Source organism: Leptonychotes weddellii, chromosome 4 (genome assembly GCF_054177405.1).
Source record: "Leptonychotes weddellii isolate Sample4059 chromosome 4, ASM5417740v2, whole genome shotgun sequence".
Taxonomy (NCBI): Eukaryota; Metazoa; Chordata; class Mammalia; order Carnivora; family Phocidae; genus Leptonychotes; species Leptonychotes weddellii.
The window spans coordinates 10,315,484-10,329,032 of NC_138372.1; the positions used below are offsets into that span (position 1 = coordinate 10,315,484).

Sequence of the window (13,549 nt, forward strand, 5' to 3'; positions counted from 1 at the left end):
TTAAACAGTAACCACCCAAGGTCAGGGAAAGGGCCTTGTCAGAACAGGTTTCTTTCCAAGGGGTGGCTCAGCCTTGAGCAGGTGGGCCCACCCCCACACCTGCCTATAAGTGAGTCCCCACCTGCTTCAACAGCCACTCGGTCCTCAGCCAGTCCCACTAGCAGTATGTTGGGTGTCACTGTCTTCGCCGTGCTCCTGGCCTGTGGTAAGCTGTGGGTTGGGAACCAGCTGCAGCCAGCTGTCTCCCGGGGACAAGGAGAGGAGCAGGGGGCCCAGAAAAGGAGTTTTGGGGTGACCAGCTGCATGTCAGCTAAGCCACTTACCTGCTTAGCAACTCTGCTTTCATATCTGCAGAATAGGGCTGAGGATGTGGCCTGGGGACACAGTAACTACCCATCCTGGGCTCACTCCAGGGACCGTAAAGGCCTAGGTTTCCTAGTGTTGCATCTCTGCCTTGGGGATTGATGCTTGTTGTGCTCACCCGTTTTGGGGGCCTTCTCCCAGATAGGAATCAAGGCACTTGGCTTGACTGTCACTTACTCTCAGCAGGACCTTGACAAGCCCCTTTACCTCTTTGAATCTCACTGACTCTTTTGACAAATGAGAGCACTTGATTAAGAGTCCTTCCAGCTAACAACAACAACAGTCATAAATAATAATAGCAGCTCCTGTTTGTTGCATGGTTACTGTGTGCCAGGCACTGTGCTAAGCCCTTTACATTCAGGAGCTGAGATGATCCTTGAGAGGCAGGGCCTATCAATATCTCCATTTTACAGATAGGAATGAGGCTCGGTATCTTGCCTAAGATCGCATGACTGGTTAGTGGTAGAGCTGGAATTTGAGACCGGGTCTGTCTCCATGCAGAGCACATGCTCTTGACCTCTCCACACAGCTCCCCAGCTCTGACAGTCTGGACCCTTGGATTCAGTGCTTGCATACCCCCATTATGCTGTGGTCTAAAAAGGGACCACAGGGTAAGGATGAAGGACACGGGTAGACCTGGGCGCACACACACCCCTACTTTTGTATTTCCTTCAGTGTGTTCAACATTCACTCTGTTCCAGGCCTTTCACCAAACTCTTCTTATGCATTGTCTAATTTGAGTCTTCGGGACAAACTCACCAGGTTAGCGCCATTCTTCCCATTTCACAGAACGGGAAGCTGAGGCCCAGAGAGCTGGGTGGCTTCCCCAAAGCCGTGCAGTGAAACCTGAACCAATGTCCGCCCAGCCCCAAAGTCTATGCTCTTTCCCCCTGCCCCTTCCCTGCTGGGGATGCCGGCCCCTCTCACCTGTGCGCTACCTCTCCTCGGCCCCCCAGCCTCCGGCTGCGGGGTCCCCACCTTCCAGCCCAACCTATCAGCCCGAGTGGTGGGAGGAGACAGTGCCAGGCCCCACAGCTGGCCCTGGCAGGTAAGCATGCCGCTGCAGGGGTGGGAGGCGGGCTGGAGAGGGTGGCGGGGTGCTGGTCCCGGGGCTGACGCGTGGCCCTCCTGCGCCTCGCTCCAGATCTCTCTCCAGTACCTCAAGAATGGCAAATGGAGACATACGTGCGGTGGCACCTTGATTGCCAATAACTACGTCCTCACAGCTGCCCATTGCATCAGGTAAATGGGGCCGGTGGGAGCCTAAGAAGCTGCTTCTATTGAGCACCTACTCCACACTCCAGGCACGGGGCTAAATAAGCTACTTACATCCAGTAACTCAGTTGTTCACTTACTCGTTCAACACGTATTTATTGTGCAACCCCGATGTGCCAGGGAACACAGCAGCCAGGACAAACTCTGTGCATCCAGGGAGCTTAGACTCCGGCAAAAGAGCAACAGGCCATTAAAGAAGTAAATATATAACATATCAAGTGGCAGTGAAGGAAAATAAGGCGGGATAAAAAGTACAAGGGGTCCTATTTTAAATGAGGTGGCCAGGGAAAAAGATCTCTCTGAAAAGGGGGTATCTGAGCAAAGACCTGAAGGAAGTAAGGGAAAGGTGTCCCGGGCAGAGGGATCAGCGAGTGCAAAGACCGGGAGGAGGGAGCCTACTTGGTAGGTTGGGGAAATAACGAGGAAGCGGGTTCGGCAGGAGCAGAGTGTGTGAGGGGGGCAGGAGGTGGGTGAGAGAGGAGATCATATGGGCAGGAAGCAGTGGTGACTTGGAATAGCTCACCTCGCAGCCGCCTTGGGAGGTGATTCCAAGACTGTCTTCCGCCACACGGATGAGGGAACTGAGGCCCGAGACCACCCACCTAGGAATCAAGATAGACTTGACTCCAAGAGCAGGGTCCTTACCCTGAGCCCTGGGAAGGGTCAGTGCAGATTGTCTATCTGTGGTCAGTACAGAGTGTCTCTCCCTCCCCACCCCCACTCCTGCAAACGATTCCCACGGTGGCCACAGGGCTGGGTCACAAAGCCCTGAGTTCCCTCCCTACACCACTGGCCGGCGAGGGCAGGAAGCCACGCTGACCCAGCCCCCTGCCTCTGCTCAGCAACACCCTGACCTACCGCGTGGCCCTGGGGAAGAACAACCTGGTGGTGGAGGATGAGGAAGGTTCCGTGTTTGCAAATGTGGACTCCATCGTTGTCCATGAGAAGTGGAACTCCTTCCTGGTGCGGTGAGTGCTGACCGTCTCACGGCCCCCAGGGGGAAGCGTGCAGGAAGGAGGGGGTCCCCTGACATGGAGCTGCAGAGCCTGCCCCCACCCTGTCCCTGGACCATTGTTCCCATTTCACAGAACGGGAAGCTGAGGCCCAGAGAGCTAGATGGCTTCCCCAAAGCCGTGCAGTGAAACCTGAACCAATGTCCGCCCAGCCCCAAGGTCTATGCTCTTTCCCCCTGCCCCCTCCCCGCTGAACAGCCAGCAGATGGCCCCTTTATACAAAATGGGAAAATGCTAAGTGGAGACAGACTCCTCTCCCATCTCGCTCATGGGTCAAGCTTTCCCAGGGGTACACAGGGAATAAAAACCCCGAGGCCCCCACGATGTCTTGCCTGAAGTCTCTGAGCCAGGACTCACCTTCATGGAGTGCCTATGGCGTATGCCCACGTGGCAATAAGCACTTTATATACCACGACTTATTTAATCCTCACGACAGCCCTAGACAAGGACCCGAGACTCAGAGAGGTTAAGAAATATGCCCCAGGTCACACAGCCCAGTGTGTGGCAGAACGGGGAATCAAACCAGGTCTGTCTAGGGTCACCAGCTTTCATTCTGTTAACGTGAAAATATTAAAAATCGCATCTGCCAGGGCCCCTCTTTGACCATTTCCAACTGGCTCTAGTTTCTGGTTAATACATAGCCTGCAACGGCTCGGAAAGCTCCTGCCTCCCCACCGTAGAGCCCTACAGGACCCGAAGGCACAGGAGGCAGATGCCTCCTCTAAAGGGGCGGGCCATGGCCTTAGAAGGCGAATCGTTTGTCCAGTAAGGAACTGGCGGTCTAGGATATTCATGGAGGACTCCTGGTCACCCTAGGCTTGACTCCCAGCTGACAGTCTGGGCTGCTTAGCACTGACTTGTGCGGCCAAGGCCCTCCTACGCACTCACCACCTCCGCTTTGGCTTCCAGCAACGACATCGCTCTCATCAAGCTGACGGAGCCCGTGCAACTGAGCGACACCATCCAGGTGGCCTGCCTGCCGGAGGTGGACTCCCTGCTGCCTCAAGACTACCCCTGCTACGTCACAGGCTGGGGCCGCCTCTGGAGTGAGTGCAGCCCCTCCTCCCTTCCCCCCCCCCCCCACCGCATATCATGAGAGCCTTCCTGGAGGAAGCAGCTCCTGTAATAAGCATACCACCCACATTTGCCCACCACTTTTCCTTTCTGTCTAAACATCTTCTCACCTTTTTTACCTCTGTAATAATAACAGCTAATATTTACTAAGCATGTACCACGTGGCAGACACTCTAACAAGCGCATAGAAGGGGTGTTGTGAGGATAAATGGATTAGAAGTTGTCAGGTGCTTAGAACAGTGCTTGGCGCGTACTTAGTGCCATCTAAGTGACTACAAAATAAACTAAATAAGCCATTGGGGGTAGGGGATTAGCGCTTACGGTAAACCGGATGCCTAAGTTAAAAGGTTGCATGCAAATAAATGAAAGTATGGGAGACTTAGAAGAAAATGCAGGTCAACACTTGGAAAATCTTGGAGTGAGAAAGACCTCTACCGACGTGACACGGAAGTCAGAGACCTACAGGAAGTGATTGACAATGGAAACCGCAGAATCCAAATTGAAGATAACTCCATGGTTATTCCTCTAGGGCTTTCTACAGATCAGTTCTGCCGCCGGTGGGCTCCCCCTGTTCCACCCTTAGAGGGGTCCTGACCCACACTTTGGGACCATAGGCTCGGAGTCGTACCTCTCGATTAAGGGCCCAAGTGTGGGTCCCACAAAGTCTAGCCAGAGCTCACTGGGTCCTGCCCCGGCCCCATCCAGCCCTCTGTTCCCTGAAGGCTCGGCGCTGCCTGGCTGACGCAGGGCCGCCCTCTGTCCTCCCTTCCCAGCCAACGGCCCCATTGCCGACGAGCTACAGCAGGGCCTACAGCGCGTGGTGGATCACGCCACGTGCACCCAGAAAGACTGGTGGGGCAACATGGTGAAGGACACGATGGTGTGTGCGGGGGGTGACGGTGTCATCTCAGCTTGCAACGTGAGTGTCCAGGGCCCTGCGCCCCGTCCCTCCTCCAGGTGGCCGAGTGAAAGGGGGCAGTGAGGAGGGCAAAGGAGGGTGGGAGTGGGCGAGCCACACGAGTGAGCCAGTGAGCCCTTTCCCTGGTTGGGCCCAGGAGGCTTAGGGGAAACTTGTCACCCCCACCCCTGAGCACTGCGGCGAGGGCAGGAGTGTCCGAGGTGGAGTCCCAGTCCCACCACTTGGTAGCTGTGCAATCTCACGCAGGCTGCTCACCCTCTCTGCACCTCAATTTTCCCATCTATAAAACGGAGACGCCGTGAGCACGGGGCTGGTGTGAGGACCGAATCTGACAAGTATAGAAGAGACTTCGGTGAAGTCTCTGCACATGCTCCTCCACGCCATCAGCTCCATCGATCCAGGGAGGCAGAGGACTTAGGGAGTCTGACACAGAAACATCTAGAACAATCAGACGCTGTCCTGTTTCCAAACACACAGCCCCTTTACCCACTCCCACCTTCCTCACTTTCTCAGGTCTCCAACGCCCCTCCGGGCTCCCGGCATCCTCACCTCCCTGGGCAGCTCGCAGAGCCTTACACATAGTGACCTGAATGGCTAGGGAAACCGAGGCACAGAGAGGGTTATCATTAGCCCAAGATCACACAGCAACCTAAGAGTTAGTCTGGCACCCCCAAACTGCATCTCCTCTGCCTCCCTCACCGTGGACAGGCTGAGGCCAAATTAGGGGGCACCGGCCCATATCCCGCACTGTGACCCGCCCACCCCTGCCTCCCAAGCCTGCCTCTGGGGGAGGCCCCGTGGCTGACGAGAGCCTGGTCTGGCACAGGGGGACTCGGGCGGCCCATTGAACTGCCAGGCTGAGAACGGTTTCTGGGAGTTGCGGGGCATCGTCAGCTTCGGCTCTGGGCTGGGCTGCAACACTCTGAAGAAGCCCACGGTCTTCACCCGCGTGTCCGCCTACATCGACTGGATCAACGAGGTGGGTGCCTGTCTCCGAGCCCTTCTTCCTGCCCCCCCTTGCCCTTCCCCTTCTCACCTGCTCCTTCGTCCACCCGTTCACCCGTTCACTCGTGTGCTTACACGTTCACACACCCATTCGGGAGGCCCCGAGTGCTGAGCTGGGTGCGGTGAGGGGTACAATCACTGACTTCATCCATTCATCCGCTGGCCTCAGCAAACCCTTACGGCTCCATCCCAGGCACCACACACCCGTGGCCCCAGAGTGAAACGTGGCCCCATGAGAGCAGGGCCCAGCAGGGGGGAGGGGTCAGCATGGGTGGTGGGGGAACAGAGGGTCATCCTGGGCTCTGAGCCTTCGTGCCGGGGGCAGGGTGTGTTCTGAGCCCCATTTGCCCAGTGGTCTGAAGTGCTGAGGGGCTCAGCAGAGCAAGACTGGCTTGTCAAGACCCAGGGCTGCCTGCCATGCCCCCGTTCCTACTCTCGGGCAGTGTTCTCTCCAGAGGCGGCACACACACACCCCTCCACCCAAGTCCCTCACCCTGTTCTCTGCTCTTCCAGAAAATGCAGCAGTGATTCATCCTTGGGAGCCTGCAACCCCAATAAAACTCCTTCCCCACTCAGGCTGCCTTCATTTCTTGATGTGTGCCTCCCCTGCGGGGTCCCGGGCTCTGTAGGGGCTGCCCCTCGCCACACCAGGGATGCAAAGAGAGCCCCCCTCAGCCAGCCTGGTTAGACTGTGGGGTAAGCTGCTGGGGTGCTAACGGAAGGGGAATCTCAGAAAGCCCCATGGTAGCCTGAGAGGATAGGAGTTAGGACACACCAGACGCTTGCCCCCCAACATTTCACAGGCTGTGAACCACAGTCACCTGATCAAATCACCCCCTTCCTGATCCTTCCTCCACAGAGGAGTCTGGTGGGTCCTCAGGCCCCCCAGCTGCAGGTGGACGATGGGGTCTCCCCAAGAGCAGCTCCCCAACCTGAAAACGATGGCCAAAGGAGGATGCCCGTTACACTAGGGAAAGCTGTCAGCTTTCCCCCATCAGAGTACGGCTCCTGGAGGTGGGGACCAGACACACCTCCCATACCTTACTAGACCAAGGCGATTCTCAGGAAAGATTTTAGCTACTCAACAAGCGAAGAGGCCCTCAAGCAGCCTGGCATCCACTCAGTCCTGGGACTCCAGGGCTGGTTCAGACAAGAGCTCTGTTCTGCAGGAGACAGACGGAGAGATTCCTGAATTCCCTGGTGTGAGTATGGAGGTTGCAGTACAGACCAGGAGCATAGAAAGGGGAACTGCAATCGGTGTCAGTTGGGAGGAAGAGTCTAGGATGGCTTCCTGGAGGTGGTGACGCCTAAGCAGAGTCTTAAAACGTGAATAGAAGGTACCCAAGTATAGAAGATGCTGCTGGTGGCTTGACCCAAACTTCATTCCCAGCCGCCTCCTTGTGTGCCTGTCTCTGTGTCTACTGGAGGTTATAAATGCTAAATAGTTGCTGTCCTCAGGTCCCTTGCAGCTACAATAATAAAATAAAAGCTAACACATATTGAGCACTTACTATGTGCCAGGCACTATTCTACAGGTTTTTGCATATATTACCTCACTGAATCTCCAAAACGACCCTATGAGATGTTTTACCGATGAAAAAATTGAGGCTAGAGAGGGCTGGTGACTTCCCAAGGTGATTTAACTAGGAGGTGATGGGGCTGGGATCCAGATGTTAGTGATCTGGCTCCAGAACCCATGCTTTTGACCACCATGCTCTAATGCCCTGCAAGAATATGAATATGGATGTGATGCACGGAGCTGAGGCAGCCATCTTGTGGCCAAGAGAACTGCAGCTATGAGCTCCACCATCACCAAGCTGCAAATCCAGTGCCAGCAACCAGGCTCTGAATGCCTTACTATGTGAAAAAAATAAACCTGCATTTGTTTTAACCACTGTAATCAAACCTGTATTTGTTTTAACCACCATAATCAGGTTGTCCGTTACCTGCAGTTCGGCACACGCCTCACTGGTACCCGGGGAGATAACATAAGGGATGGTTTTCCTGACGAGAGAGAAGGGCATGGAAGACATCTCCAAGCAGCAGGTGTTGCTAGAGCATAAAGTGCAGGGCAGGGATAGAGGGACCAATGATCCTGGTACTGAGTAGTTTTCCAGGATGTGGGCACTTCCAGAGCTAAGACTGGGACAGTCCCAGACAAACTGGGATGGTTGGCCACCCAAGCAGGGAGTGACAAGAGATGTGTCTGGAAAGTGAGCAAAAGCCCTTCACGGACAGCCTTGTGGCTATGGCAGAGGACTGTTGGAACTTTATTCTGAGGGCAGCGGAGAGCCATAGAAAGGTTGTAGATAGAGAAGGGACCCCTGGGTGCAGATATGTACCCCCAAAGTGTGCATCTGACAGCTGTATGCAGGGTGATTTGGAGCAGGCAAGAGTGGAGGCAGGGAGGCCAGCTGGGAGGCCATCTGGGAGGCTACTGCAATGAACTAGGACAAAATCAACATGGCCCGACCTAGGCAGTGATGGAGAGAGGGGTTCAGTAACAATTCAGCACTTATTTAAGAGGCATCCGTGTCGTGTTGCAGAGCTGCACCCCCCATCTCAAATCTAAATAAGCTTTTGTGAATGTGTATGAATTATCCAAATTACTTTTTATTAGCTAATAAAGGATAAAACACAAGCCATGGCTCTGTTCATTCAACGAAAGTGTAAAATTCTCAGACTCGGGGATGAGAGCCCCTGTCGTGTCCCACGCCTTTCTGTGGCAAACAGAAAAGCAGCCCTCCCATGATGTCCACGTCCTGATCTCCAGGATCTGCCAGTGTGTTACCTTGTGTTGCAAAAGGGATTTTGCGGATGTGATTGATGTGTGGCCTCAGGATGGGGAGAGTATCCTGCCTTACCAAGCTGAGCCCTATGTCATCACAGGGAGGCAGGAAGTTTGGAGGCAGAGGGGGGATAAGGGATAAGGGCAGGAGCAGGGGGTCAGAGTCAGATGGAGATTGGAAGACGTTCCGCTGCTGGCTTTGCAGATGGAGGAAGGGGTCACAAGCCAAGGAAGGCAGGCGGCCTCTAGAGGCTGGAAAAGGCTGGGAAAGGGGTTCTCCCCGAGAGCCTCCAGATTGAACCAGAGCTTTATAGCCCATTTGAGACTGCTGTGGACCTCTGGCCTCCAGAGCTATAAGAGAATTACTCTACGTGTTTTAAGCCTCTGCATGTGTGATCGTTTGTTAAAGCAGCAATAGGGAATAAGTATGCCATCCCTCCTCCCTTCTGGCAAAATCTAGAGTATGCCGTGGGAGTGCAGGGAGAAGGAAGGGAGGGGTCATGAGGGACTCCCTTGGGTGACAGCAAGGATCTGTGGACTTTGTCATGAGGTCACAAACCAATGGTTGGAAGCGAGGGAAAGTGGGCACTGGGGCACTGAACCTCCCACCTCCACCTTCCGCCTCGGCAGAGGAACCCCCGGCCTGGGGGCCCAGAGCCCCACATGCCAATGACCACTGAGTGCTGTGGGGAGCCTAACGCAGTCGCTGAGGATTGAGCGCTGGTGATCTGTATGCCAGGCACCACCCCAGGGCTTCAGGCGGCCAATCTCTTAATAATCATGACAACCCTATTATCCCCCTATACAGATGAGGAAATTGAGGCTCAGAGAGGTTTAACAACTCTCCCAAGATCACACAGCGAGTAACGGGCACCACGACCTAAACCCAGCCTGTGTGACTAACATCTATGTTACTCTGCCATTAGTCCCCAAATCTTAAGGACATCCCCTCCCGCGCCCCCCTCCCCCGGCACAGTGCAGTCCCCTAGGGGCCCTGCCAGGGAGAGGTGCAGCATGGGTGTGCTGACAAGCCTCAAGGAAGCTGTCAGTGAGTCCAGACTGACAGAAAACCGAGAGAATTATTTTTTTAATTTATTTTTTTAAGATTTTATTTATTTTTATTTGAGAGAGAAAGCGAGCATGCACACGCACGCACACAAGCAGGGGGAGTGGGAGAGGGAGAAGCAGAGTCCCCGCGGAGCAGGGAGCCCGATGTGGGGCTTGATCCCAGGACCCCGAGATCATGACCTGAGCTGAAGGCAGAGGCTTCACCGACTGAGCCACTCAGGCGCCCCTCGAGAGGAGAATGACTGCTCACAGGTGTTCACAAGCAGCTTGCACGCACCGTATCAGCTAGTGGTGGTGTGAATAATAGCCCCGGGTGACAACCAACCACAGACCCTCCGTGGCATCCGATGACAAGCATTTCCTATTCACACATCTGAGGTCAGTTGGGGGTCAGTTAGGTGATGATTTGGGCTGGAATCACCCCTAGCCAGGGCTCTGCAGCCGCTGAGCCGGTCTGGCTGGGACAGCTCAGCTCCACGTGTCTCTCACCCGCCTCCTGGAAGGACACGGCAGAGTGACAAGGCCGAAGGCGTGAGTACAGGGAAGGCTGAAGAATCAGGCCCACGTTGGCAATCCCAGCCCCTCCACATTACCTCTGGCACAAATTAAGAGCACAAACTATGACAGGGCAGAAGGAAGGGCACTCACTGGGACGAAGCTCTGCACTCCACCACCACCGACAAGGAGGATCATGGCCGAGTCACTTAGTCCCTCAGAGCCTCAGTTTCCCTATCTGTAAAATGGGCCTCTGCCCTCCTTCCCTGTCGGGAGCCAGTAAAATAACGGAGGCTTGTGATAAGTGTCATTAGTACTATTGACCTCACACCTGGGCCCTGTGAGCAGCTCTTCCCTCTCGCTTTCGTTCCTTCGGAGACAGAGCCTCATTCCTAGCAGGCCTGTGTGGCCAGTGTCTGCGAAGGTTCGTTTGGTGGCAGACTGGGGTGGGCGATGTAAAGGCAGAGAATAAACACAAAGTCTCTTCCCAAAGCATCAATTTCCTATGACGACTGGGTGGGAGGGCTCCTGGGTGGCTCAGTCGTTAAGCGTCTGCCTTCGGCTCAGGTCATGATCCCAGGGTTCTGGGATCGAGCCCCGCATCGGGCTCCCTGCTCGGCGGGAGGCCTGCTTCTCCCTCTCCCACTCCCCCTGCTTGTGTTCCTACTCTCGCTATGTCTCTCTGTCAAATAAATAAATAACAAACCTTTAAAAAAAAAAAAAAAGACTGGGTGGGAAGGAAAAAAAAATTATATTAAACCCAGCTATGCTATGAAGTAAGCTGCAAAATTCAGATTCAGCTTTCCGGAGGAGAGATGAGACTTCTGAGACCTTTTGTGATGTGACTGCTGAGCGCTAGATGCCAGATCATTGCTCCACTGCGAACTAGAGCTTGCAAACCAAGTATGTTTTGTAAATAAAGTTTTATTGGAACGCAGCTACGCCATATGGCTGCTTTTCCGCTGTACCAGCGAGCTGACTGCTTGCAGCCAAGACCGTACGGCCCGAGAGCCTAAAATATTTACTATCTGGTCCTTTACAGAAGAAGTTTGCCAACCTCCATCTACTAGGATTCTTTGAGGAAAATTTGAAGAATGCTGTGCTATTCTAATACTTGAGGCCTGCAGGTCTGAGGATTTAAGAGTGAACGTTTTAGGGGCGCCTGGCTGGCCCAATGGGTTAAGCCTCCGGCTCTTGATTTTGGCTCAGGTCATGATCTCAGGGTCATGAGATTGAGCCCCGCCTCAGGCTCCGCACAAAGTGCAGAGTCTGCTTGAGATTCTCTCTCTCCCTCTCCTTCTGCCCCTCCCCCCACTCGCACTCTCTCTCTCTCCTCCCCCTCAAATAAATAATAAATAAATAATAAAATCTGAAAGAGTGAACATTTTAGTACACATTTACTTGCCCTAATCTGGTTCTTCCCGTATTTCAACATGCAGAAGAACCCCCTGAGTATTTTATTAAATAAACGGCAGATGCTGAATAGGCAGGTCTGGGTGGGAGGGTCTGCATTTCTAACCAGATCCTAATCAGATCCTAAACTATGCTGCTGCCGCTGGTCCAGACCACCCTCTGAGGAGCAAGGATCCAAACCATGAGCTTAAGGTGAGTCCTGTAAGTACCTTTTGAAGGATACATTGACCATCCTTGAGTATAAAGAACCAAAAAGAAGGGGGAACCCTGGCCAGGACACAGAAGCACAAGGGGTGTAAACCCAAGCCCCTAACCACCGAACAATACGGCTTCTCAGAGGAATCCTTTTGAATGAGTCATAAACCCCATGAGAAGTGCACCTCTGCATCTCCCTGCCCACACGGAGACCTCAAGGACCCAGCCCAGCTCACAAGTTTCCAGATTGTCTTGTTGCCCAACAACATATAAATAAGGAACTAAGGCCCAGAGGGGAGAGCGGAATGTGGGGTCACTTGCTCTCTGCTGGCCTAAATTTCATTCCCTCTCCGGAAGCCTGGAGTTTTGTTTCTGCCCGCTCCTGGCCCCCCTCCATCTTCTCCCCGTGGTCTGGGTGGAGCCTTATGCTCAGATGTAGGGGCGGGACTTGTGCTCCAGCCCTGGCCAATCAACACATTGCATCCCCTCTCCAGCACAACAACTGGTTCTGGGGTGGACACGTGACCTGAGGCAGGTCCAATCCGAGCATCACAGGACTTCTGTTGGAGTCCTACTGGAAGGCTTTCACCCACCCTTCTATTGGGTCGGAGTGAGACTACAGAAGGAAAGTGGGAAGAAAGAGGAAGAAAGGGTGATTTTGCTCCCCAGGGTATATTTGGCAATGTGTGGAGAGATTTCTGGTTGCCATACCTTGGGGGAAGGGACTCCTGGTATCTAGTGGCTGGAGGCCAAGGATGCTGCCAAACATCCTACAGTACACAGGACGGCCCTGATAACAAAGAGTCCTTGCCCAAAATAGTGCCACAGATGAGAAACCCTGGGCCAGAGATTCTGTAGCCATCTTGTTCCTGGAGCTGCTACAGTCCACTCAATAGAGCCTGAGAGTGGCCCCTCGCTGTGGAAGACAGAGCCCCAAGATGGAGAGGAGAGGAGTCCTGGATCCAGCTTTGCCTGAAGCTAACATGCTCCTGGACTTTTCCGTTTTGTGGCCCAATCAATGACCGGCTTCAGCTTGTTTGAAGTTTTCTATCACCTTTAACCCCTCACAGCAACGTGGTGAAACAGACTGGCCATATATCCCTCTCTCTGTTTTATAGATGGGCAACCCCAGATCAGAGAGCCTGTGTGACTTACCCAAGGTCACACAGCAAGCCCAGGACATATGCCAAACTGGTATTTGTTCAGTGACCTCATACAGGACAAACCTTATTTTTATAGTAAACACAGCTACATGGAGCAGAATGCCAAATTCACATTAATTTTTGAGATAAATAGAACACTTTAGAAATAGTTTGTTGTGGTAGTGACTGCAGCTGACTATAATCAAGAACCCAAACTGGGGGGCCTGGGGGGCTCAGCTGGTTAGGCGACTGCCTTCGGCTCAGGTCATGATCCCGGAGTCCCAGGATTGAGTCCCGCATCGGGCTCCCTGCTTAGCAGGGAGTCTCCTCCTTCCTCTGACCCTAGCCCCTCTTGTGCTCTCTCTCTCACTCTCTCTCTCTCTCAAATAAATAAAATAAAATCTTAAAAAAAAAAAAAAGAACCCAAACTGTTAGGAGGACTTAGGGGTAGCGTTGGAACTAGAACCCCAGTGTTCTGATTTCCAGTCCAACCGGATTCTGCACCCCTGCCTCCCTCACCTTCAAGTGACCCTTGGGTGATGACAAAACTCTTCACACCAGTTTTCTCAGCCTTACGGCAATCCTGCAGTTGGGGCTGTTGCTGGACCAAAGTGGGCCCATTCCGTGTTGCACTAGAGACCGAATCTACACCAGGCAGAAGTCACTTTATTTGTACAAACAAGGAGGTCACTGGGGAATAGCTTCCAAAGCCGGGACTCCCCAGCAGGCTCCTTTTATTAGGGCTTAAAATGAATATTCAGAGGGAGTTTTAACATTCTAATGAAGCTGAGGTAATTGT

At 53.6% G+C, this 13,549-nt stretch overlaps 1 protein-coding gene across 2 annotated transcripts; it reads left to right on the forward strand.

Annotated features, from left to right (window-relative positions):
- The first annotated feature begins 165 nt into the window (after positions 1-165).
- Positions 166-6,219, forward strand: LOC102750665 (chymotrypsin-C). 2 transcript variants are annotated; one of them, XM_006745696.3, is made up of 8 exons: positions 166-205; positions 1,320-1,411; positions 1,508-1,605; positions 2,481-2,606; positions 3,561-3,697; positions 4,499-4,644; positions 5,471-5,623; positions 6,163-6,219. In XM_006745696.3, exons 1-8 carry the CDS (start codon positions 166-168, stop codon positions 6,175-6,177), a joined length of 807 nt encoding a protein of 268 aa, XP_006745759.1. In that variant the 3' UTR covers positions 6,178-6,219. The 2 variants fall into 2 exon arrangements, with proteins under 2 accessions (XP_006745759.1, XP_081673294.1); XM_081817168.1 differs by lacking the exon at positions 6,163-6,219 and having other exon boundaries at positions 5,471-5,798.
- The last annotated feature ends 7,330 nt before the right edge of the window (positions 6,220-13,549 follow it).